This window comes from Sylvia atricapilla, chromosome 5, assembly GCF_009819655.1.
Source record: "Sylvia atricapilla isolate bSylAtr1 chromosome 5, bSylAtr1.pri, whole genome shotgun sequence".
NCBI lineage: Eukaryota > Metazoa > Chordata > Aves > Passeriformes > Sylviidae > Sylvia > Sylvia atricapilla.
The window spans coordinates 53,954,065-53,980,296 of NC_089144.1; the positions used below are offsets into that span (position 1 = coordinate 53,954,065).

The following is a 26,232-nucleotide window of genomic DNA, read 5'->3' on the forward strand; positions in this document are numbered from 1 at the left end:
AAGGGAGCAGAGTAAAGATGAAAAACATATTTCCAAAGCTCTTGGTTTCTTCCTCTGTCACATAAAGTCTTGGAAAAAAGAAGTTGAAAATTTTGGGCACCCAGTGGTTACTTTTTCTGAAATGTATTAGCTTTTGGTAAAGGAAAATGCTTCAAGTTTGTTGCACTGTTAGGAATACTGAACTGCTGGAGGTTCCTTTAGTATCAACTTGATTTTTCACTAGGAGAACTCTTACTCTGGAAACTAAAAGAAGCTCCTTGAGGGCTTTATACCTGGCTTTGATAAGGTACATTGGCCAGAAAACGCTGTTCAAGTCTCTCCTGTCATCACTTTTCAAGCAATAATTCAATGATACTCTCATTAAGCACTAGAGGAGCCTAAACAGAGAAACAGCTTCTAAGGCTCAGGTTAGGCAGGGGTGGATAAGGATATTTAAAGCTGTGAACATACAGGGAAACTGTGCTGGAGGAAGGGTGTGAGAGTTTGGTGCTGAGAGAAGAAACACAGAGGCCTGCAGAAACACAGCAAGGCTAAGGCCACTTAGCTATATGAGTTTTTCAGCTCTGCTGTCCTGACACTAAAAAAGACAAAGTTGTTTATATGTTATAATATGAAACAAAAGCTTTTGGCTGTTGGTGTCCAGTCTAAGTGTAGCTGTTACTAGTCATGAAGGCTTGGTAAGAATAACATAGTCCAGACATTTGAGACAAAACTGTCAAAAGCAACCAAATTCTCCTCATGTTATCGCCTAAAAATGCTGGCAAAGCAGAATTTTAGTCAAAATCAATGGGACCTCAGACCATGAGAAGTACAGATAATTCAGGTTCAGAGACTTACTTGTAAACGTGGCTTTTTGTGTTTTTCTTTTCTGAGAGGATACAACCCTTTCATACTGCCAACATCAAGAAATATAAAATAATACATTTTAATAGTACCCTCTATACAAAGGGTAAAGTGTGAGGTAGTTATAATACATCCTAATTTTTTAGAAACATTCCTACTGCCTGGTAGTTTTGTTCCTACCCTTTCTGTTATCTGAAAGGACATTTGCCTCTTCTTTCTTTTCTCCCTCAGCCTTCAAATAAAAAGGTAAAAAGTTCTTCTTTGTCATTTTGGTCTTCAGAAAAGTTTTTCCTCTCTCATTTATTCTAAAATCCGAAATCTTCTCTGTGCTAAGCAAGTGTCCTTTTTCCATATATACATAGCAAGCACTCTTTATTCATGTTTAGGTGTTCAGAAAACATGATTTGAGGGTGGGGGCAGGAAGCCGCTTTTGTATTTCTCAGGGGTTTGCTTCACTCTAAACACATGATGATCCTGTCACTTCAGACCTGGTGAATGCTGTATGTGCTCTTTACCCAGTTGTAGGTCACTTATCTGCTGCACTCTCCGTGTTGGTTGCTGGCTTCTCTGAAATGCACCGAAAACACTTCCCTCAGGTGGAGCAGACTCTCTCGCAGGAGGTTCTGCTGGTCTCTTCCATGCCTTGCTTCCACTTGGCTCCTCAGTACATCCTGCTTGGAGTGGCTGAAGCCTTGGTAACTCCTTCCTGTAAGTAAAATCAAATAGGCTAAAGCAAGGGCGTCCTGATTCTCAGAGAACTATATCAGCTTCCTAAAAATAATTACTGTCATCTGATTTTATTCCTGGAACTCTTCCATGGGCTTAATGAGCAGATCTGTGCTTTACCTGCTTCAGAGAAGCATAATTTGTCTTGCTGGCTGTAACTCAGGATGAGCAGTGATGTTCCAGATTAACTGGAAGGGAGTGCAGTCCAGTCAGGTCCCTGGGGAGAACAAACCCTTGTTTGGTCTTGAAGCTGAACCTCCTTCAGGCAAGGGCTGGACTGGATGAGCTCCTGAGTCCTCTTCTGACCTGAACTCTCCTGTGATGATTTTATTGAGATGGAACAAAAACGCACATGAGAGCTGAGCTATGGCTGTGCGATGTGACCTCCTTAAAGGCCACAGTCAGAGCAAGGTGAATACTTTCATTTTTGGGCCCAGCTAATAGAATTAAGACATGGTTTTTGCTGGCATAGATTATATGGGCAATTAACACTGACAGGTTAACCTAGTTAATAGTGTAGGCAGATGCAAGGTTTTTGTTGGTGCTCCAATTGGGAGTCTTGAGAACATGCCTCCACAGATCACCAGGTCTTAGCATGTGACATGAAGCTAGAGATGAACATTCCTGTTTTCTACAGCTCAGGCAGAGTCTGTTTTCCAGACTACATAACATGTAGAAGGCAGGCACATGTTATATAGTCTTGATTGTGAGTCTGAACCTTTTCTGCTTTCCATAATTTACTTTTCTGTGTCTACACTGACATTTTTGAGGCTTATTTTCTTCTGAGGAGCATGCAGAGTGCTTACCAGTGTTTTACCTTGCAGAGCTTTAAAAAAAAAAAAAAAAAAAAAAAAAAAAAAGTTAGTATTATAAAAATAATCTAAGCATCATTCACTTAGAGACACAGGTAAAGTAATTGGCTGGCTGATCTCTGCAGGCATTTAATTCTGTGGGTTGAGTGTCTCTTGTTCCAGGACAACCCCAGAAATCTTCAGGTTTTTTATTTAAGAGCAGGAAATAACTTCAGTGTCTCAGCTTCATTCTTATACTCTGAGGCTACTGAGAGCTTTGGGTCACAGTCTGTCACTAAAAAGGTAATTTTCCCTAGTTTTAAATACTTAGCACTTTCATAATGCCTCTTCATCTGATAGCTCTCAAGTACTTAACTGCGACAGGTTTCTAGGCAGGTAATTTGGTTTCTAGGTTACAGGCTAAGTGTAACTGAAAACTGTGACCTTCTCTGTTTAGCTTAACAAAAAAAAAAAAGGGTTACGAGGTGACTTGCTTACAGACTTCACATGCAAAAGCATGAGAAGAATATTGCTGATAGAAAAAGGCCTTTTAATCTAGCACAATGGGGCACAACTGGAATCCAATGACTGGAAGATTACATTAGCCTTTAGAAAAGAAATAAAACTCTATCTTAGGAGTTTTCTTCCTTTTTTTTCCTTTTTTTTTTTTTTTAAAGGATTGCGGTTAGAATTTCTTTGGAAGAAAAGCTGTCCTTTCCCATTTAAGTAGAGATTCAGCATTGCGCTTACAGCTGCAGTGAGACGTATGACTTAAGAACCCAGCTAAATGGGACTGAGTCTGAACATGAGACTTGCAGATAAAAAGCCAGAGGGAGGTGCCTAAAATAGGGTATTGCTGTAGCTGATGGGGAAGAAGGGCTCCATTCATTGCACAAATTGGCGCCTGGCACTGTTTGTCACGGAGTGTCTTGGCTGTGCAGGCAAGGCAAGCAGGCTCTCTGCAGTCTGTGACTTCCAGCTGCTGCTGGAGAAGAGCTTGGTTTTCCCTCAGGTCCTGCACTGTATCAGACAGCCCAGTGCAGGAGGCTGAGGTCCACTGAATCATCTCTAGCAGCCCTAAGGCTCCGCATTCAGGCTTCTGAGCTGAGCTCTGGCTTTCTACTTCAATTGGAACTGAATTGCTGTTCAGGAACCATTAGGTGGATCTCCGTGGATGTTAGTGACAGCCTAGACACTTAGAGAGTTGTCTCACCTTTCCTGGCATTTTACTGCCTTTTGCTTATGCAGAAGGTCAAATTCAATTATCATAATAATTTACTGGACCTGAAAGTACGTGATCCAAGCTGAGGAGGGAAATATTCACTCTTTTGAGCAGAGGGAAGAAAGGAGATACCTCATTTCTGAAGAGCTTGGTTAGAGAAGTTATATTTGGCACACTGAACTCTTTATCTTCATTAGTTCCTCTCTTGTTGAGGTTGTTCAGCCTGGAAAAGAGAAGGCTTCAAGGTGAACTAATTGTGTCATTTCAGTACTTAACAAGAGCCTGGGAGAGAGGGAGATTATTTACAAGGGCATGTAGTGATAGGACAAAGGGGAACAGCTTCAGACTGAGAGTGGGTTTAGATTAGACACCAGGAGGAAATGATTTGCTGTGAGGATGGTGAGGCTCTGGCAGAGTCTACCCGGAGAAGCTGTGACTATCCCGTCCCTGGCAGTGTTCAAGGCCAGATTGGGCTCTCAGTAGCCTTGTTTAGTGGAAGATTTAAAAATAAAATAAAACAATGGTATTGCTCTCCTCCACAGTGCTACAAAGTTCTCACTGGCCTTTGACAGCCTGAATTTGTAATCCTAGCTTGGTTTAAACCAGGAAAATACAGCTTTGTTAGTTAGAGGATATATTGGGGATGGGCTTTGCCCACCAATGGAATGCAAAAGTCTCCAGGGGGAAATGTAGCAGCTGTTTAATAGTTCCCAGCAGCACCGTGAGGAAAGGGAGGATTGGAGCAGGCTATTGAAACAGCAGGGGTAATTTAGGTAAGTAGGATGCAATTACCCAGGCTGAATTTGATCAAGATGCATGTTTTGTACCCCTGCTTTTAGAAAAGCAGAACAACCAGAAACTTTTAAGTCTTTTAGTGTCTCAAGTTAGCTGTACAATGCCTGGGACTGCTGTCCCAGGTTCACCTGCTTCCTCTTGCCCTCAGGCTTCTGGTTCCTACTGTGAATGAGGAAAAAAACACTGTCCATGTTATTTTTTCTTTCATGTGTTTTCAAAGCTCTCATTTGGACATTCAAATCAAAAATGGTGAAAGACGGTTATTGCAAAGTTTCATTTGTATTCAGAGGTGCTTCAGGCAACTCAGCATCCACATAGGATCCTCTGCTGGCAAGTTTTTCAAGCTGGAGGTCATTCTAATTCAACTAATAAAGCAGACGGGGAGACTCTGGGCTTGGGAGAAGTGTGGAGGAGAACTCAAGGGGTGAAATTAGGAAACAAAAGTTCTTGAAGATCAGTGAAAACTGCACAAAAAGAACAGCTACCATAAAGTCTTGCTGTCACAGCCAAATTACAGCTGGTGGGATTATTTATAGTCATCCATACTACAGCAGCATGCTACAGCTTCGCCTCTCCACCAAAGCTGCTGCTGCTTCTGGTTTTGCCTTCTGGAAAGAAAGTGAAGAATGAGGTCTTAAAAATGAGCCAGTGAGCCTGGGGGTTGCACCCCAGGGAACCAGGGGCATTGTCCAGCCTCAAGGTAAAGCAAGCCAAGTGTCCAAATTAAGGCAGAGCTCTAGATTTTGGCGGTATTTACTAGTGGCTGTGCTGCACTCGCTCTGAAATAGAAGGTCCTGCTGTTCTGAGTTAAATATCACATCCATTGTCTTCATGCAGACTTGACTGGGGTGGTGTGTCTCTGCTCTTGCTCATACCTGAGGTTTTTAAAAGGTACAGGCAAATATCTGGGTGAAAGGTCTTTCTGTGTTTGTGGAATATGGATAGCTGTATGTGGATAGTTTATTACAGATATTCATATCAGCAGTTTGGATAATGCTTTGTTATAGGGTACATCTGATTGTTCTTCTGTAGCAAGTACATTCACTGTGTAAAACATAGAAATTCACTAGTAGAGATGCTTCAATTTTTTTTGTTTTCTATATTCTTTCCTCTTTCTTTTTGTCTTTTCTCTCTTTTTTGTAATTTTCCTTATTCCTTTTCTCGCTTTTTTGTAATTTTTCTTATTCCTTTTTTCTTTTACCTCTATTTTTTTTTTGTCTCTTTTTTTAACTTGTAACTGTATCTGCTTCCTCCCTAAGGTTCCTTGCTTTCATTCTGGCTTGTGCCTGAAAGAATGAGAGGGATTTCCATGCATTTTTTAGCTCTCTTTAATGGAGCTGGCTGCTTTATGGGAGCTCTCTTTGTTCAGACAGCCCACGCAGGCACTCAAGGTAAGAGTTTGCTCATGATGGGTGTTCCTGAGCAGTTTTTTAATATTATTGATCTGGAGAATCAGGCAGCAGAATTAAAAGGGATGCCAAAGTTTTATTGATTTGCTCTCACAATTAAGATGGAATTAAGATAGGAAATAGCCTTCCAGCTGTATTCATCCAATTTTAATGAGTCATCTTGGTTTTGATAGTCGGAGTAATTAGCGGATGGCATCTTGCAGGAAGTCCTTCTGTCCAATCTCTGTACTTCTGTTCTGGGAGACTGAAAATAAATTGGCTAGGAAGCACCTTTTTTGTGTTCATGAAAAAGTACATTGATGTTGTTCACACTTACATGGAAGCCCCTGGCTTTGAGAGCAAGGTCTGTGCTTTAACGAATGGAAAATATTCCTTTCTGCCTGTAGGGAACAGTGCTGAAGGGAGCAGGAGGGTGGGTGGTTGAGGGTTTCAAAGCTGTCTGGGGAACACACTCTCCTGGCTCTTCTGGTTCCCTCTGACTTTGCACAGCTATTAGAGGATTCAGATTCTGTGACAATACTGTCATACTGTGGGCTTGCCCTTTAGCAGATGAATGTTGCCATTCCCAGAAAACTTCCTGTTTCAAAAGGAGTTATTGCAGATTCAGCCTGTTGAGGTGTATTTAGTGGAAGTTCTGAGCTGGAGCTGTTTCTGGGTTACTGACTTTCAAGATAAGCCAGGAAATTCTTAAAGTCGTTTCTCCTTTGCTGATGAATCTTTGTTCAATAGAGAAAAGACATGTTTCACGAGTAAATTTAATAAGCAAAGCACTTGAGTTCTTGAACTGACGCACAGGGATCCGTCCTTTTGTTCACAAATTCGAAATTGTCCCACATGCTGAAGGAATATTTCTAAAGATGCCATCGACAAGCTCTGGTGGAACTGTCACAGAGAGCTGTTCTTCAGAGACCACGACTGCTGGCCCTAATGCATGACACCACTGCAATTGTCACGGCTGCAGGATTTTGAACCTGTTTAAAGTTTTCACTTCTTCTCTTTCCTCTCTAAAGGATCGTGTAATTTAAAAGAAAAACAGAAGTAGGTGTTTTGAAAGTGAGACAAGAAATTTTTATTCCTACTCACAAGATCTAAACAAACAAATGATGTTTTGACATGCAGTCCTGTTTTTAAATTAAAAATTCAATTAAAATTTTATTACAAGGTGTAAAACATCACCTGGAGATGAGTAAAAAGCAGGAGTGTTTACACAAATGAATCAGGCAAAGAACTATTAAGTACCGAGACATCTAGTGTGGAGGACTGAGCTCCTTGAATATTCCTCAGTGGAGAAACTTGTTTTTCATTGTGAGGTCAGTGTAATATGGGGTAAATGAAACAATTTAAGACAGTGTTGCTGATTATTTTTTTTCTTTCCCCCACCCAAAGTATGGAAACGATTAATTTTTATTAGATTGGAATATTTAGTAAAACTGACATATTTAACTGCAATTTGACTTTGGAAATAATTAAATAATTGCAAAATAATTAAGCATAATGTCAGCACCAAATTATTTTGCCTATGTTGTGTCACTACTGTGTAATCAATTTCTTTACAGAGTATTTCTGTACTCTGTGTTAGAGAAAACAAATTTTTGCATTTGATTTGCAAATTCAGTAGATTTTTGTCTGGTTTTCTATCAAGGTTATTCATTCTTTTTCTGTGAGCCTGTATGAAATAATTTAATTGATTCAAAAAAGCAAGTTTTTCTTGCCAGAAATACTGTTTTAACAGAGATTGTGAATTCTTATCCTGGCTGAGACCAAGGCTGAACTCTAAATTCTCCACAGGCTGCAGTTGTCACATTCTAACCCCTTTTGCTCAGGATTCTTGAGCCAACTGAAAAGTTTCCTGGCTAAAATATTCCACACTCTCAGAAAGTTGGGTGGCAAACTTCTCAACTTAGCTTTTCTTTTCTTTTTTTCCTTGTGCCAAAGCTGTAACTTATGCCTTTGTTTAACTTTGTCAGACCTGCTGTTCCTGTAGGTGGAATTGACTGCACCATTATCCTGAGCTTAAGTCACTCTGAAATTTCCAAGGGAATTGGTGACAGTCTGTATTCAGATTAAGATGCTGTAATGGGAATGACTGCTGCTAAGCAGGAGAAGTCCTCTGCAAAACTTGAAAAGCTTTAGGGAAAATGAAGTGAAAAATGCTTAGTGATTGCTCTGTTGCTCTAGTTAGAAGAGTGTTAGAGATTACTTGCCCTATTAATATGTAAACAACATATTACTGGGCTCTCACTTTTTATTTTTAAAAATAATTGGGATCTCACTGAGTGTCTCTTTCCCAGTGTTCCTGGCTTGAATAAAATGAGTAATTCCAAGTTACCACAATTGGCTCAATTCTCAACTTGCAAATAATGGTGATATTCCTGTAAGATCGTTTGTGTTCTAACTTCCTCTGCTCATCCCAGGCTGTTGTCCTGCTGGTTCCTAAATCAAAGTAGGCTTAGCATCAGACTTTTGTAGGTGGGGATAGACTATAGCAAAACGAAAAAGGTGTTTTAGGCTCAGTTTTGATTTTTCTCCTGCTTTGGTAGGAAATGTTATACACGCAAAATTTTTTGTTCCATCTGTATTTCTTTCAACTGTTCTTCTTACAGTGGCTTTGGTGCTCATGACCATTTGCAATTTTTTTTTTTAAATTTATTAAACCTAGTGGTTGCCTGGTGAACCCCCTGAAGATGAGTGCTGTAGGGAACAAATTTGTGGCCTCTCAAGTCAAATTACAGTTAACGACACAAATTAAGTTTTTTTACTCCCCCTTTTATTTTTTTTAATGTGTTTAAAGAGCTTGTAAATATTCAGTATCTGGACAAATTGTGAAACTGGGAGTAAAGCAAACCAACCAGAACTCATTTTACTTCCTAAAAAAAAGCTCAGCTTATTTACTAATTTATTTATATTGGAAGGACAAGAGAGGATAGTGTTGATTAAATGATTCTGTAAGATTTAACAAGGTTTAGTGAGTGAATCTTGGGCTATGAATGCTTTTGTCTTGTCCCATGATTCTTGTATCACTAAAACCTGAGCCAAGACTATTTCTGGTTCTCCCATCTCTAAGCAGTGAGACCATGTTTTCCATGTTCCTGCAGCGAAGTAGATCCTCCACTGTGTATTTTGAAGTGCTGAAGCACAGAGGGTGTTGACAAAATTTAAACATTTTTATATCCCATTTTATGTAGCTCGTTTAGAATTTTATTTGGGTTTTTATTGGCAAAGTTGATCAGATATCAGTCACAGTCAAAGCTGCATTAATCATTTTTAACGCATCTATGGAGGATGGTGTGAATATGATAAAATAAGACTTTTTTAAAAATCTGACGAGTGCAAACAGATGATGGGTGACAGTGATATTTTCAGTACAAGCTGGGAAACTGCTTTCTTTTGGATCTCTTACCTCTCCTAACATTTTAACGGAAGAAGATGCAAGACAAAACCTGTCCTCTTATGCCAATCATTTCAGAATATATTTCTCCAAAAATATTAATATAAATATGTAAGTAAGGGGAAAAAAAAAATGGTCAGAGGAAGGAAACTGTCCCAGATACCATTTTCCTGCTTGCATTTAGAGAATCACTCAGTGGTTTGCGGTTTGAGTTTGGCTTTTTTGGGTTTTGTTTTAGGTTGGGATTTTTGGCGGTTTTTTTTATCATTTTAGTCTGATTTAGTGTGATTCTAAATACCAAAGATGATAAAGCTAAAGGATATTTCTTACAGTCCAGATGGTGGTGGCCACTGGTGCCTACTTAGCTAATAGGGATTAGAGGCAGAGTGAGATTTTAATTTGGATATGATTAAACACTAAATATATGCCTACTAAGTTGAGGAAATGAAGGAAGGCAATACAAACCTTTTTTTTTTTTTTAATATGAATGTTTTTTTCTATTGTTATAGCATGGATTACAGGATAGCTGCAAAAACGCAGGAATGGTACAGGATAGAGTAACTTCTGGCATGTGACTGTCTCACTTTTTCTTCAAGGTTTTCCCCATAATAAAATAGGACAGTGTTATTCAGCAAAAAAATCCTGCATGTCTCCCTGTGCAACTTTCCCTTGAGCTCTCCGAGGGTGCCACCATAGCAGCAGATATGTTGTATGCACCAATGTCTGTAAAGGAGTGGCCCTTTTCAGGTTTTGTTCAGTGCCTTGTATTGCCAACAACTCCTTGCTGTCTGTTACCCACCAGCAACAGCCCAGGAAAGTTCTTGTCCGTGTCCTAATCTCTGCTTCACCTACACCTCTGTCTGTTTTGGTAGGACCAGTTGTTTCATCTTGGTACTGTAAATTATTCCTTCTTCTTGAACCAACTGAGCAATTTTGATGTGAAATTGATGAGACTCCAAAGTGTCAGGGAAAGTTTACCAGGTGCTTTATTTCCATGATTGTAGAGCAGATTGAGGAACAGACTCTGCCTAGGCTTCATTTTCGAACTTGTTCTAAATTTGCCATAAAATACATAACCAATTCACCTCTAACCAGTAGAGAAAGTCCATTTAAAATAATGCACCTAAAGGAAACTTCTGTTTCTTTGTGGTGATTCATGCTACTAAGTATTTCTATTGTTGGAATAAAAATGGAAATCAGGAGCTTGCTGCGGAAAGTTAATTCCCAGTGAGCAATTGTCTGTGTGACAAACCAACCTCGTAATTGCCACTTCTGTTGGCAATCTCCACAGAAAAGTAAAGGATGCACAGAGCCCAAAGGCAGTATCTTTTCGGGGGAAGTGAATTGTTAGCATGTTGAATACTGAGGCAAGGATGAGAAAGTGCTGGACTCTTCAATCACAGCTGTGCCCAAGGTGCCCAGTTCCAGCAAAATCAAAAATCCTGGCCCAGGGAGTCCCTGCTGCTCATGGTTAAGAGTAATATCCTGAGAGTAGGAACCCCAAAGGCAGCCAGTGGAGGGTGCTGGCGTCTGCAGACAGCTTGTGGGAGGTGTTAGTGGGGTCAGGGGTGAGAGCATCTAAGGGCAGTCTTGGTGCCTGAAACACGTGGGTGAAGTTTCAGCACTAGTGACTCTTCTCTCAAGACTTCGTGCAAGCAGAGGAGAGGATTCTCTATAAAGTAGAGTGTAAGTAGATGTAAATGTAGTCTAGGTTTATCCCCTGTTTCATGAGGGGGGAAAAATTAAAAGGAAAAGTAACGAAAGGAAAAAGTGAGGATTTGTGGGTTTTTTTTGCTGAAAGTAGGAAATGGTTATATTTACTTGTGCTGCATCCAGTGGTGAAAATGTTTACTGGGAAGATTATCGCCTGAATATCCTGAGGACTGCTGCCATCCTTGTTCCTCTGCTGAGGAGGGCTTACCCCTAACAAACCTTGTTGTCTCTCTCTTAGAGGAAAATAAAGCCTTGATCCCACCTCTTGTTTTGGACAGAGCAGGAAAGCAGAGAGAAAAAGTGTGTTCTATGGCAGCTGGAGCCTCCCGTATCTTATCTGATTTTGTCCCTGCCAGTGCTGTTGATCATTTGGGTTTTCCAAAGGTTCTCTTTTTCATTATCCTGGTCTCACTGTTTGAACACTTCCTAAAAGAAGCTGGGAGGAGACAGAGCAAGGATCTCTGACCCAGGCCAGTGGGAGATGATCTCCTGCTTGCCAGGCAGCCATCCTACCCTCACAGAACCAACCAGCCCCAGTTTCAGTGCTTTTATCTGGTACCTTTATCAGTGATAAGACAGGGAATGATGCAAATGGACCTTTGAAACTCAGAAGCTGCCAAATTGTTTTCATTAACTTTTTAAGTGTATGTTTTCTGTTCGGGTTCCACTGTAACTGCCATTCCATTAGGGAGCTCCTGCTGCTCCCGTAGTTAGCCTAGCCAAGGTGAATATCTTAGCAGGCAGTGTGAGCTCTGCTTTGACAAGCTGCAGTGCAGACCCCCATGCATGATTTCTTTCATCACATCCACAGGCTCTGTCTCTGCCTTCTATTGGCCCCCAGGGGATGTAAAATGAAAAACTACCTGATTGTGAATGATGACAGTAAAAGTTTATAAGCTACTAAAATGAAGTTACAGCACCTAGGAGCTCAGTCAACTTAGAGTGTTAGATGATAGGTTTTTAAAACTGGCTCTGAGATAACGCTGCAAAAGGAAGGGAGCAGGCAGAGGTGTGGTGGCGCTGCTCTGTGACATGGTGACAAAAAAGTGACATGGCATGGAGAGAGTGCTGGAGAAACTTAGGAAACCTTATGGCAGTTGTTCTTTGTCAGTCCCAGGAGAGCTAAAGGCAACAGCTCTGAAAAGAAATGTGTTTATAACTCTAAGATGTGGAAGGAAGAGAAAAATGTAAATACATGACTGAGTGTTTGGCAGGGTATAATCATTTGACTGCTGTCTCTCCCATGCTGTGGAACTGCTCTTTGTCTCTAATTGCAAAAATATTAATACTCTAAGGATGGCAATCAATATGTAAAAGTGGCATTAGTGGCCAAAAGGTCTGTTAAGGCCATCAGGATTTTACAATACAGCTGTGGTAAAAAGTGTGGTTTTCCTTCTTTGCTCATTCAAGAGGTGAACAGCCACACTCTTTAGACGGGCAGGATTTGATACCAGACTTTCATGCAGCAGAGAAAGGTGACTAGGGGCATGCTGATGCTGGTGTAGTTCAGATTAGGGGTATGCTTTTAATCTAAATCTCCTAATAATCTCTGGTTTGCATCACAGAATGATCTTGGAGCATGAAAATAACTGAATTCTTTTTAGAGGGAACTAAACAACAACAAAAAACATAAGCTCATGTCTGATATGTCCCAGCTGTTAATGGGAACTGCTCTGATGTGAACCCCCTGAGCTGTGGAGAGTGTGGACATTCTCAGCACCAGCTGTTTCACACTCTGCATTTCTTCATTAATTGCCAATGAAGACAGTCTGCCTTGTTCAAAGGCAATAAATATCCTCTATTCTCAAATCATGTACATGGTCATTACAGCACCATATAGGTCTCTGATATTCTGTAACTCCAGTTTCTACTGGAACTTTTTTTTCCCCTTGGTTTGAAATAGTTTTGCTGTAGTTGGTTATGGCACTTCAGGTACTGATTGTCTTCAACTGCAGACTGGCTGGGGCTGGCTTTGTTTTTATTTTAATTTCTATAGTTATTTGCCACCTGAGCTTGTTTGCAGACTGGTTGCAGTGAACAACAGTGAAAGCAGCACAGCCACAAACTGGAGTGCACAGGAATACACAGGCAGGGAATTCTGTGTGTGCATGTAGGTGGTACTGTCCTCTGCTGAATGGAGTGCCAAAATGGCCCAGACACTATTGCCAAAAGCCTTGACTGGAAAAGGTCTGATTTGTGTAAATAAGTACTGAATGAAAGAAAAGGACACCTTACAGGCTCATGGCTAAAGGCAGCCATAAAGAAAAGTAAAATATCAGTGATATCTTGATAATGGAGCACCATCCCGAGGCACTGAGTGAATGCTTTTAATATTTTGAATGTTAAAATTTTATTTTTAATTTTTTTCTATTAAAAGCATGAGAGATACAAGCAAGGATTTTTACAGCCACCTTAATTCTAGCTCTTCCTAAAATTTTCGCAGTTGACTTTGATTTAGCTGTGTACAGAGAGAAGGTTTGCAGGATTAGGTTTTCCAGCACACTTCAGAATTATTAGGGAAGTTCTTTAGTTACTTCAGATTTCTACTGTCTGTCTGCAAAGCAAGAGTAGATGAAAAAGTCCCATGGATGCTGTGAGAATGAAATCTGTATCAACAGCTACAGGGGGGTCAGAGCACCTGAGGGGATTGTGTCTCACACCAAGTTATCTTCATGTTTTCCACACGAGCTGTGCTGCAAGGCAAACTAATTCTGCTGCAAATGTCTGCTTTACCAGGCAGCTGGTTTCCACACTTACTCCATGAAGGGAAATTGGAGAGATTCTTCTTCTTCTTGGCTTCCTTAATGATGGTGAACACCCTGGGGTTCTGGACCATTGCACACAGGTGAGAAATGAAAACTTGATGTTTCATTTGTAGGTGCAGGTAGAAATTCTTGTAAAGCCTGTAGACTAGTGTGCAATAAAGAATTGGTAGTGATAGATCACATGTAGAGAGGCTTCACAGCAGTGGTGAGGGTAAAAAAAAACTGAAACACACTGATGTAATTGACTTTAAATAGTTAAGGGGCCTTATTAATATAAAAAGCCTTAAAGAAAGAAGAGCCTTCCTAGAAGGGTCTAAATATGTTGAAGTCCTTGAAGTCAAGAAGAGGGAGGGGAGCAGCCTGTGCCACCACAAGTGGGAGGGGTCACCTCAAAGTGGCTCTTAGGCATTGGAAGCAGTTCTGTGGAAATCCTTCAGGAACCTTGATGAAGCAGGGATGTGATGATGAGAGCAATGGAAAACATCCTAGGGCAGTGCACTTCTAGAACTCTTGACAAAATATGTTGGGTTTTTTCTCTTACCAACTTTTCAGCACCAAAGCTTACGGTAACATCTTGTTGATTATTCCAATGTGATTCTGTTTTTTTAAATGTGAACTGGGTCACAACAAAAAACATTTCTCCTGTGTATACTTTGTACTCATACGGGATTTTATTCTTCTGTAAATTGAAATTTTCAACTGTGATATTTACTGCTAAAAACTAAAAGGTTTTGGTTGTCAAAATGGTTTGACAAATTTGGTTACCATAAAATTGGTTTAAATTAAATAAAAAAAAAATCTGCCACAGTTTAGTATTTTCATGAAGAAATCTGTTGACTTCCAATCTTCCGAAAAATAGAAAACTAAACATTTTTAAAAATAAGTTTATTTCAAATCAGCATTTCACTTTAGAATCAAGGTACCTCATTTTTCGAAAACACAAGTTTTGACTTTCTAGAAATATGGTTTTTTCAAATCAATTGTAATCGTTTCATATTTGGTGAATAAGAATTTTCTGAACAGGGAGGAAAAAAGAGTGAGGACTATTTAGATAAACACTGATTTAGGCAGATGGGGGAAACAGATTTTAAACCTTGCAATAAGAAAAAAATACACTAAAATTTTTCTGAGGGGAAAAAAGCTTTTTTTTTTTTTTTTTTTTAGGGACACAGTGCAGGTATTATTAACATCTGCACCTGCTTTGATACTTCTTATTCTGAAGTTCTGAAAGGTTCTAGGAAAATGCAAGTTTGCATTTTTCTATTTTTTTGGCTGCCTTGAAGTCTGGCACTTGGAAGGCACTGTAACTTACAATGTATTGTGTCTAAACAATGGGTGATGCTAATACCTTAAATCTTTTAAGGTTTACCAAGAAAAAAATTGCTATTTTCCTTCTGTATCATCTCCCCCAGATACAACAATCTGCATGAGGATTGCGCCAACGAGTTCAGAGGAAATATTCCTGGAGAAAAACTTTTGAAGCATGTAAAAGCCATCAAGCATTATAATGCTGTCCTAGAAAGTTCTCCCATTCTGTCTCCTGTGGAGAAAACCTGATAAAATTTCATCCTCATTTAGCTAAATTTTGATTTTGTTGTTCACCATCTCTCTAATGATAAATTACCCATCGACTTAAGTGGAACTATGTCCTGGTGTTAATGAATTATCTGATGAATAATAGTATTATTTATAAGTTAACAAAATAGCATTCTTCATAAAATTTGGCCTTGAAGGAGGCTGCACTGTTGTAATTCACACTGAGGCCAAGGAGAGCTCACTGCTTGCCACAGCTGATGGAGAGAGAGGCTTTTAATCTTTATATGGAAATAGGTATCCACATAAATTTGTATTTAGGAGTGGTCAAAAATTAATAAACATGCAGACATTTGTTTAGCAAATTACTTTGACAGTATAATTTACAAGTGATTTTGAAATCTGGTGTTGGCTGGCTGATATTTGCAATGGTGGGAGCCTTGTGTACTGTTCTTGACTCTTGCTGATCTCCTCCCCAGCCTTCAGCAAGGTGCTGCTTTAGTTTCCCCGGTGAAAGGGACACGAGCAGGTCAACCTTCCTTGCAAATTGCTTTGAGATCTACCAAAAATACACCAGAAACAAGATACCAGCCATCAGTCCATGAGGTGTGTCATGAAACACTGGTGCTTGAGGCATCCAGTCTCACCTGGCAGCAACACCGTGAGATTTGCCATTCCTAAAGGATGGTGTAAAGAAAATTGCAAATAGGAGAAGGGAAGAGTGGAATATATTAGCATCAAAATTACTAATTCAGCCCATCTGAAGAGGAAGGGTGAAGGGAATTATGAAAAGAAGACTGGTAAAGTGTAGGTGCAGCTGGAGATGAGGGGAGATAATTATTAGTAAAATGCTTTCCAGTTTAGCACACTCAAAATTGACTGATTTTTGTTATTGTGAGGGATGATAATCTAACCTTTTTCTTTTAAAAAGTCATACAACTAAAAAGAGTGATGAGAGAAGTGGCATCTTTGTGATAAGGAAACATATCAAACCCAAAAAACTAAAGGAGCACTTTGATATCAAGATGTTCATAAAGGAAGGGGCAGTTAAGTCAGAATGCTTGCTAGATAGAATGCTTGAGGAGTGCTCTACCACAGAAGCTCCATTAAAAGGATGTAATTCACTGAAGTGCCACAGTTTGTGAGCTGAAACTGTGAATGAGCTGGTGAAGGAAATCTCTTCTGCACCATTAACCACACTTAATGTCATGACTTGAGGTTGGATGTTGTGAGAGTGGGAGAAAAATGTGGTGAATACACCCCTTCCCAGCAAGGGACAGACTGTTTCTCCAAAAGCGGCTGCAGAAGCTGGGCTGGAGCTGGGGCTGTGAGAGGACGAGCAGCAAAAGGCTGAAGGATCTCCTCTCTGAGAGCCCTGGAAAGTGCAAGATGGGCTAATTTCCACATATTTGGATAAATTTAGCCATGGCACCTGACAGTTATTTGCTTGGAAGGTATTATTTTCTAAATCATATTTGTACTACAATAGACCCATGTTTAAGCCATGAAAAAATACTAGTTTCTTTCCTGAGAAATTCTTGAATACTTGGCCTTTGTCCTTGCGCAGAAAAGCTACAAAAATGTCAGTTGAAGTCTGCTGACAGGAGGGATGTGATTACTCTCAATGCATTTGAGAGCTGTACACAAAAGGAGAAGAACTGTGTAATAGAAGGCTAAAATTTAAATTTGGTGCAGACGAATATGATTGAGCTGTAGATGTTTTTTATTAACTAATGATATTTTTTAACTGCAAAAGTAACAGTTTGCATCTGTTTACACTGAGAACAAGAAACTTAACTCTATTTCAAGTTAAAATGTTTAGTCTGCTGCAGTCTCTGGCTCAATGGCCTCAAACTTCCCAACACCACTTTCTTTTTTTTTCTCCTCAGAAATAGAAACATGAGAATAGATGACAGAAGATAACAGAATGCAGCCGTTTGAGTTGAATTGACTGACAAAGATAATTCTGCAAGAAAAAAGAGGATTAGTTAACTTGCTGGGTAGGATTCTTAGAATGGGCTTTGGGATGAAGAGTTCAATATTGAAAGCTCCCTGACTTCTTCACATGGGCAGGAGGAACAGTTTTTCTATCAGATTTCATAAAGAGTTTGGCCTTTCAGATGGATGGCAGAAGAAAAGGAGGCACTGGTTGCTGAGTTTGGGCTTAGTTCAGTTGGTGGAGCAGAGGAATCTGCATGCAAAAATCTATCAATCAATCTCACTGTTATGACAGAGCAATTTAGCACTTAAAACCAACAGACAGGAATTTTTTTTTTTTTTTTTTTGAACTGCAGCCTCTAGGATTCCATACAAAGCTGATGGAATCCTTTGTACATACAGGGCACTGCCTAAATTGTATAAATCTTGTGCCAGCACACAGTTAAATCTGTGTAAAGGACTCTAAAGGTTTGGTCTTTACTTTGAAGGAAGCTGCTTTTCACTTCTGAAAAATTTAGTGACTTTTTTAACATTAAAAAAAATTTAGAGGACAAAAAACAAGGATGTGTGTATGCATACAAAATGATGCAATAAACAAGTGGAAAATGTTAGGAGAGGCTTCCTTTGTTCAGATTTTTGTTGATCTATGACAGTTTTCATGGAGATAACAAAGCACTCAGATCTGATTGCTTGTGTATGAGGTCACTTGTTGCCATTTTGGATTGCTTTACACAAAGTAAATTTAGGATACTTTGGCATGTTTTAACCTTCACCATAGAGTTTTATAGTTTTGAAACGTATTGTGGAAAAAAAGTTGCCTCCTAGATGAGATTAGGAGTGACCAGAAACATCCCAGTTCCATTTTCTGTTTGATTCCTGCCTAAATTTTCTAACTGTTCTCCCAGCACCGAGTGAAATTAGTATAAAGGAGTCTAGATTCAGAGTTGACTTTGGAAGAGGTTGCTTTTGTGAAGCTCTGTTATAACTGAGTAGGTGCTGTGCTCATCAGGGGCCATTACTTGCCTTGAATAGCCAGATGTAGTTCTGATTACAGCCAACACAGTTTGGGGGTGTCTTTTAGTGGTTAAATGTGTACTTTATACTGTATTCATGGGCACACATACAAAATAAAATTACAAGTTCTGTCCTAGACAGTTCATGGACCATCTCAGTTAAGTCTAAATGTATGGGACACCATTTTGTGGAAGGGGGGTGCTGAAGAAAACTCGATGGAGAGGATTAAGATCTCCATCTGTTAAGTTTGCACTGATGATAAAACACATGCTCCCAGTTGGAACAAGATGCATTAAAAGAGCAATTTCACTTCTACTGCCTAGCAACAATGTCATTGAGCACCTGCAATAGTTTAAACATTAAGCATAATTGGCTTTGCTTGACATAAATCTGTAGTTTTGTAAATAAGAGCAGTTGAGTTCCTATGTAATACCAATTAGCTATAAGGAATGCTTTGTTTGCTGAAGCCTGCAGCTTTGTGGAGGAAAGAAGGAGTTGTTAAGGCTCAGCAGTGGTAGTCAGAAGGTAGAACCCAGATTAGATAATTACACAGGCTTTGAATATCCTTGTGCAAGTTACTTAGTTTGTTTCAATCGGTTTCCCAAAACAAAAAAAGAAATAGTAACTTTTTTTTTTTTTTTTTGGTAAAGAACTTTGAGAATGTCTGATCAAAATATCTTGGAGGTAATATTACAGGCCTAAACTGAGAACTGAGCTGTCTTGTTCTATATTGGATTTCTTCTCCCTTCTTTTAGTGGAAGCTACTTGAAAATTCATCTTGAAAATTCTTGTAAATTTTCTAGAATCACTTGTTTTCTGCCAGGGATGGAGGAAAGATGTCCATGATCCACTAGACATGACAATCAGTCTTGTTCAGTTCCTGTGGGAACTGTGAGTTGGAAAGATGAGGTGGGAGAATCCCTTCCTTATAGGGATTGCTTCCTTATTATAGAGCAGAGCTGCAGAGCAGAACTAACTAAAGCTTTTAATTTAAACTTGGTGTCTCTTTGCTATTACATGTATTAGATTGGTCTTGGCAAGGGCAAATATATCTGCCTTCCAGAGGATATTTTGGAAGTCTGCTCTTTGTTCATCTGAAAACAAAGGAAATTCACAAGTCTCCTCATGATTTCTCTGTTCTGAATAAAATAAAAGTTATATTTCCTCTCTATCTACTGGTCTCTAGAAAGTCTCACCATAGAAGTCATATTCTGGTGATGTAGTACTTAAAGTTATTCTAGTTTTAATCTCTGTCTGTAACTTTAAACATAGATTTCCATGAACCAGAGAAGGTTGACATCTAAAATCTACCAGTATTGGTGATGAATCTTTAAAGTTAATCAGTTCTAATACTCAGTGGTAATAAGAGTGAAAGAAACTCCTCTGACAGTGTTTTGGAAATATTTCATGTCTAGAGAGTACTGGATATTGCACCCTAATGTTATAAATTGGCCAGGAGACCTGCTCCTTTGAAAGGCCTTTAATAGTCATCTCTTTCAAGGGGGAACTCGAGGGGTCGCCTGCGCCGTCGCCACTCCTATCGCCGTTCTTGCTCCGGCCACCGCTGAGGAGGTGTCAGACGAATCTGCTGCTCTTACTGCAGAGTCGGGAGTTCCTGCCTCGCGGGAATCCCCAGGAACTCAACTGGGCTCGTGTGGTCTAGGGGCGTCACTTCTTCCCAGTCTCTTTGTGGTCATGGTGAGGCGGCAGAAGCAGAATTCAGTCCTTAGGTAGCTGAGGGTCTTCTCGTTGTTGTAGTGTCTCCCTTTTATCTGGATTTTGTGCTGGGTCGCGGCTTTTGGGTCCGTTTGCCGGCAACTGCACTTCGGTTTTGGAGCAATGCACCATGGAAGTCCTTGGATTTTCCTATTAGGCGGGGCCGGCAGTTCGAGGAACCGGCGGGAATGGCGACAGTCTAGCCTGACGGAAGGGGAGGGAACCCAGGGTTTTGGGGGGGGTGTACAACTTGGAATAAGATTTTTGAGGGTACAAACTTTGGTACAAACAGCATAATTTTCTTAACAGACAGGTTACAAATGGCATAACATTTGAAACAGTACAACCTTTTTAACAAATGAACAGACTGTGTAAGAAAATGGGAATCTCTTACATTTTATTCATTTCACTAAGACTACAAAGTTGTAAATACAGTCTATAGATAATTTAAAAAACTATTTCAAAAATAAAATTGCCAGATTTTTTTATATACTGCATGACCAGCATTTTTCCTACTTTGATTTTGTTTGGTTTGTTTTGAGGCTGAAAATTTTTGTTTGTTTTTTCTCCCCAGCTTGCATAAAAGAATTGGAGCATGTATATCTGTAATTGACTGGGGAGTAGTCCACAACCTTACCATCACCACGATTATATGTAGAGCCAAAATTGTCTCATTCCTAACTCACCTCTGAGAAAATGCCTAAGTCTAGAAAATACTGCAGAGGTTAGCTTTATATTTTTGAAGGTTAGGCTTTTTTCCCGTTAATATGGGAAGCTCCTGTTCAAGTGGTTGCACTGTCACAGCTTAGCTTTGAGCAGAGGTCTTGAGACTAGTCTTGAATATCCAGCAGAGTGTGCTGGCCAGTTGGAGCTGAATGCAGGTTATGCATCTTTTCTGGATTCTCCTTTTTTTATTTAAATATATTCTTTTTCCTTTCCTATCAGAGGAAATGTTTTGAAAGCTGAAACACTTAGCAAACAATCTGAAATACCTAAGCACCGAGGAGGAGTCAGTGGGGACATCAACAGAAAAACAAACCTTAAATCAGTGGATGCTTGTCCTACCTGCTTTGTAGCCTGGTAGAAAGCATCTTTTGAAGGCAGATCCTGAATTCTTTTATTGTCATTTCATGTGAACTTCAGAAGCAAGATTGCCATGAGGTTGGGAGTAGTAGTCATAGTAGCACTCAATAAAAAAGGCACAGTGAGTTATCTCAGTTTCATTTTTAGCATGGTCAATGACTGTGATATGAAGATCCTGCCTGTTTAGCTGGCAGGATGAAGCAATCTTTGATAACAAGCAAAATCATTAATTCAAAGCTAATGTTGACTAGTAAACCAAAGGTTGCAAGAGGCTGCTGCTTGAAAGCAAATCCAGCATTACATGGAATCCTGAACTTCTTCACCTTCGTTCATAGAGTTTTGCTGTTGTCTTGAAATTGTTCCCTTTTAAAGTATTCAGGAGGAAAAGCTGAGAGATTTTAATATCATGCTGACAGATGATAGTCCCCTCAACAAGCTTTGTCACTGGTTATAAAGAGCTGTCATTTGGTGGAAATGCTCTTTAAACTTAAGCTGTTTGTAAACTAAACTTTAAAGGTGAGAATATTGTGTAAAACTTTAACAGCAAAAATATCATGCAGCCTTATGTATTCTGTAAAAAAGAACTAGGGACTATCTGTGACTTGAAGGAGGAAATTTCATTGCAGAGATACAAGCACAGAAATTATGCAGGCCTTGCAAAACTAAGCAAACCGTTTCAAGAACAGAAAACTGCATGAAGAGGGGAGGGAGGTGATTATTAGCCATTTGAAAATGGTGTTACTTTATTCCTTGAGGTTTTGATTGCTGCTCCTTGGGATAAGAAATTCATGTTTATGAGAATATGTGAGAGTGGAGGAAGTCCTGTCTGTTTAACACCTGCACAGGTGTTAAAAAGACTAAATATAGTGGTAGTAAGGGCACACCTAGAGTATCTAATTTTAAATTTTTATTAAAAAAAAATTACCAGAAAAGACTGCTTTTATAGTTCTGGCTTAAATAGCTGAAGGGTATAACTTAGTAAACTCAGTGCTGCTTCTCCTGACAGTTCAAATGTGAATTACCAGTCAATTGATTCCTGCCTTTGCAAAGTATGTTCATCTGATTAATGGCTGAAATGGACTGTTCTCTACTCAATTATTTTAAACAACAGCCTCTGTTATAGCAAGGGTTAACTAAAGCAACGTGATTTCGGGTTTACTCTCTTCCCCCAGTTAGCATTTTCGAGCTCTTTTCCAGATGCACCCTGTTATTGTTACAACTACCTTTAAACGTTCTTAGTAAGTGGCATTTTCACTTTCTTCAAGCCTTTTTAAGATGCAGTGAGCTCCGAACAATCACTTGCACAGATGTTCATGAGTGTTTTGGGGTGGGTTGGTTTGTTTGTTTGTTTGCTTCTCAGGGGGCATTGTTGGGGTTTATTTTAGATACTTGTGCAGTTCTGACACAGGCTCAGGCATGTAGATCCTTCAGAAATGCTCAGAGAGAGTGGCCCAATTTAAATTATCTATTGAATGCTGAAACACAAATTGCACATGAAATCCCCAAGCTTCAAGGGTCTCTGGCAGGTCACATCCTACCAGTCAGTCAAACATTTAGTCAGTGCTACCCCCATGCACCTATGAAACTGAGGCTGTTTGACACCTCTGAGAATATTTCTTGTGTTAGATCTGTTGTAAATGAGCACATGGTCCAGAATAATTAATGGTAACACTTCAGTCCTTTTTTGACAGAGTTGTGTTTCTCATGCAGTTTGTGCTGGTCTGTCTATTTAGCTGCAATCAGCCATGCCTGAAAGACAGGAAAGAACAAGACGGACAAGTGTGTCAGTGAGTAAACCTCTTTTCTGTAATTAGAAATGCACAGGGAATAAATTATTCTCTAATTCAAGCTGTCCAGCTCACACTAATAATAACAACTCAAGAAGCAATCTGTTTATAAAAATCAAAACTGGATTTGTGAGACTCTTTAGTGCAAGACAGGATTTACTGTGTAGCCTTGTTCTGATTTATCAGGGCTCTAGGAAGGCAGTGTGAGTGTTTGGGGCTGGACTACAAAGCCATTTCAGACACAAATTTTATATCACAGATGATTAGCTAAAACATTAATCAGAGATCAATGTAGACACTCTAGACCAAATTTTTCTCTGCCATATTAATGACTGATAAGGAAAAAATGCCACAGAATAAAGGTATGACTAAACTTGGCCAAAGCCTTTCCTTTATTTTTCTTTTGTGGACATCTTTTAATACTTTTTCATTCAATTGTCATTGTCTTGCATGGGCAAAACCTCTCCTGTGGAGGCACTGGAGAGGGTCCTTAGCAATGCCTCAATAATCCCTCTTTTGCTCATATAAGTGCAATTAAACTCTTCCTTCTCTGGGCTGTAGGCCCAAGAGACTGGCTGGGCTCTCGAAACTTTTGTGTCCAAAATATTCGGCTCAAGGGATTTTAACGATGTGTTGCAATTGTTTTTGCTACTATTTTCTCCTAAATTTACAAGTTAGCCATAATTAAGGCCTATGCAATTGTAGCACCTGATTAAGATGCAAAAAGCTGAGCCATGAAGAGTGCCAGGCCCTTACTTGGCTTCAGCTTGGAGTCAAGTGGAGATGTAATGTTCTGAGAGTGGAGGAGGTGCCAGAGAGCCAGCTTTCCAACAGTGAGCCTGAAAATTAGAGTGCACAGTCTCCCTCTCAAACCTGGGAAAGTAATCAGGTCTCAGGATTAGATATGTTACTTATCCTCTCTGAGAGCCAAAAGCTGTAAAGAAACTGCTCAGAATTTGAGCAGCTGTCATAAAGCATCCCTGATATTTTTAAGCAATCTCAGATCTTTGGATGAAGAGCCACGATAGTAATTCTACTTTTTGGAAGGCTGAGATGTACACAATGAATTCTGTCTGTCAGACAACATGCTGCAAAAGAGAATGGTGACTACTAGAAGTCAGCCTAACAGGTAACAATATTTTTATTATTATTATTGTGAAATCTCAGCAAATCACTTTATCCATTTTATTCCTCATACAAAGTATCTGTATTATGGTCAGTTACTGATCTGAAAGTACAGATGGGATCAAAGAGGAGGGAACAAAACCCATTGAGGTTTGCAGATGCATTTGTACATAGGCATCACTTCAAAACAAGAAGAACAAGCTTGAAGACACTGTCCAGTAAGTCAGAGTGCCTAATTAATTTAATTGCAAACCATTAAATCCTCAAATTAGTTTATTATTCAAATATATTCATGTACTTCACTCCCCCAGGGCTCTCCCCCTAAAAACCCCTGCCTTTTCCTCACAGCTCTGTTTTGTGAACATCTGGGATCTGAACAAAAGAATATCCACAGTGTGTCAGACCAGTCATCCTTTCACACAGTGTGTGAGGGGGAGAAAAATAAAGGACAAAACACAAAAGCCTTCTGGGTAAACCCTTTGAGGAACCCAGGCTGAAGGAGACACCTTTACTTCTCTGTTTCTTCTGTCCCAATAGCTTCTGTAACAAAACAGAATACAAACAACAGCTAAACATAATCCCAATTGCCAGTTTGGTACGATCTAGTTTAATGTTCAATACAGGTGCTTGTTTTCAGTTTACATTTGTTTTTAATATCTTTCTGCTAGTACTTTTGCTCATGGGGTTTTTGTGCCTTCTTTTTTGAGGTCCAAGGTGAAACCAGCTATGGGCCAGACACTTTCCTGATCAGGCTTCTACAAGTAGTAGGAAGTGGATTTTGGATGGAGGAGAGAATAAATTTGCACATCACCTTCACAGAGTGCACACTCTTCAAATGTTATTTTGTCTGAGCACCTGCTGCCCTTCCCATAGCTTTGTAGTTCAACATCTAACATCAAGGAGCTGTGCTAATGGCAGGAGGTGGAGACAGGTCTTGTGCTTTTTGTGGTGTAACTGCTCATTACAAGATTGAAATAAGTCATAGACTATTGGAGCTTGAGTTTCCTAAGTCCACAAAATAGACACGTGGCTGATTTGAAGTTATCTTCAGAATCTGTTTGGAGGAAATTGCTTCCTTTAAAAACAGGATGAGATCTTTCCTTTTTATCATACTAAGCAAGGCACTTGGGTCCTCTTTAAATGGAAGAATTAGGTGTAGCTTTTTTGTCGCATTAGAAAATAAATAAAAATGAGTTGAAGCTAACAACTTGGCTTCTATACCTTCACATGAACTTAAACCTTTCACGACCTGACCTCAAAAGAAGGATGTGTACAAGTTGTCTTCCAGGGATATTTTGGGGTTTGTTTTTGTTTTCCTTAGCCTTCTCCAGCTTTCATGCACCAGTGCCCTCTAAGCTTTGATATGAAGAGCACCCCACGGCGTTACAGATGTTCTCCTTGTTTTTTCAGCTCTTTTGGCTGTTTTTGACAGGCAGCTCTCAGCAGCCTTGTGCTGGCATCCCTGCTCCTGCTCGCCTTTACTCTCACCTGTTAAGGCACAAGGGTCTCTTTTTGTCTGCCCCATGGCATGCAGTGCTCTCATCTAGGCTTCCTCTACATCTCCTCAGAAGTAATTCAACTTTCCCGGCTCCCTCTGAGGATCTGTCACCCAGCCTCACTCAGTGTTTCATTATTAACCATCAAGCAGACACTCAGTGAACCTGGTGGGAGCTGTATTCAAAGAGTGTTTCTGTGTGTGTGTGTGTGTGTGACCTGCTGCTCCCCTGCTTTGCTCCCACGTGTGCCTCTGCATGCGTTGGGAATTTGATTTCTGTAGGAATCATCATTGCTTGTGTCCTTGCACACTCATGGCTCTCTGTCAGGTCCCCGGTGATACCTTAAGTTTTAGCTTTCCTGTTTTTCAGATTCTGTTCTGCCTAGGAGTGCAGTTCTGAGCCTCACATAAAATACTGGTGAGCTCTCTGCACAGAGCAGGGAGACAAACAAATCCTTTTCCTGCTGGAGACCAAGGACAACTTTCAGCCCCAAAAGCACAAACAATGGTGGACTGAAGGGAGGAACAAGAAGGATGGGACCTCACAACCTGAAGCTGTAATTGGACAATTAAACCCCAATATGCAAATGGACCAAAACTTATAAAACTGTGAGACTTCGTGACCGTTTGTCCATTGTGTGATCATTCTTAGTCCACCTTGGGTGTAGTCCTGGTCAGGCCCTGTCCTGCCCAAGGTGTACTCTAAAGGCCTTTCAATAAATTTCTGCTTTATTCTCTAGCTCTGTCCAGTCTCTGTTTCAGGTCAGCCTTCCCAAGGCATCACTGGCTTTGGAGCTGCCAAGGAATTGGAGTCTGAGCTTCATTCCAGGAACAGTGGGGACATCCAGTGGTCACATGGGTTATAATTAATTACTCCCGATCCCATCAG

At 39.9% G+C, this 26,232-nt stretch overlaps 1 protein-coding gene across 2 annotated transcripts in view; it reads left to right on the plus strand.

Moving 5' to 3' along the window:
• Window positions 1-15,550, plus strand: part of SLC15A5 (solute carrier family 15 member 5) — a 30,659-nt gene extending 15,109 nt beyond the window's left edge. The window contains exons 7-10 of one of the 2 annotated variants that reach the window (XM_066318500.1): window positions 1,363-1,551; window positions 5,637-5,768; window positions 13,624-13,732; window positions 15,065-15,550. In XM_066318500.1, the coding sequence (XP_066174597.1) occupies window positions 1,363-1,551; window positions 5,637-5,768; window positions 13,624-13,732; window positions 15,065-15,209 (575 nt within the window). In that variant the 3' untranslated portion in view covers window positions 15,210-15,550. The remainder of the gene's footprint in view (window positions 1-1,362; window positions 1,552-5,636; window positions 5,769-13,623; window positions 13,733-15,064) is intronic. The other variant, XM_066318502.1, reaches the window with a different exon arrangement.
• Window positions 15,551-26,232: the final 10,682 nt, after the last annotated feature.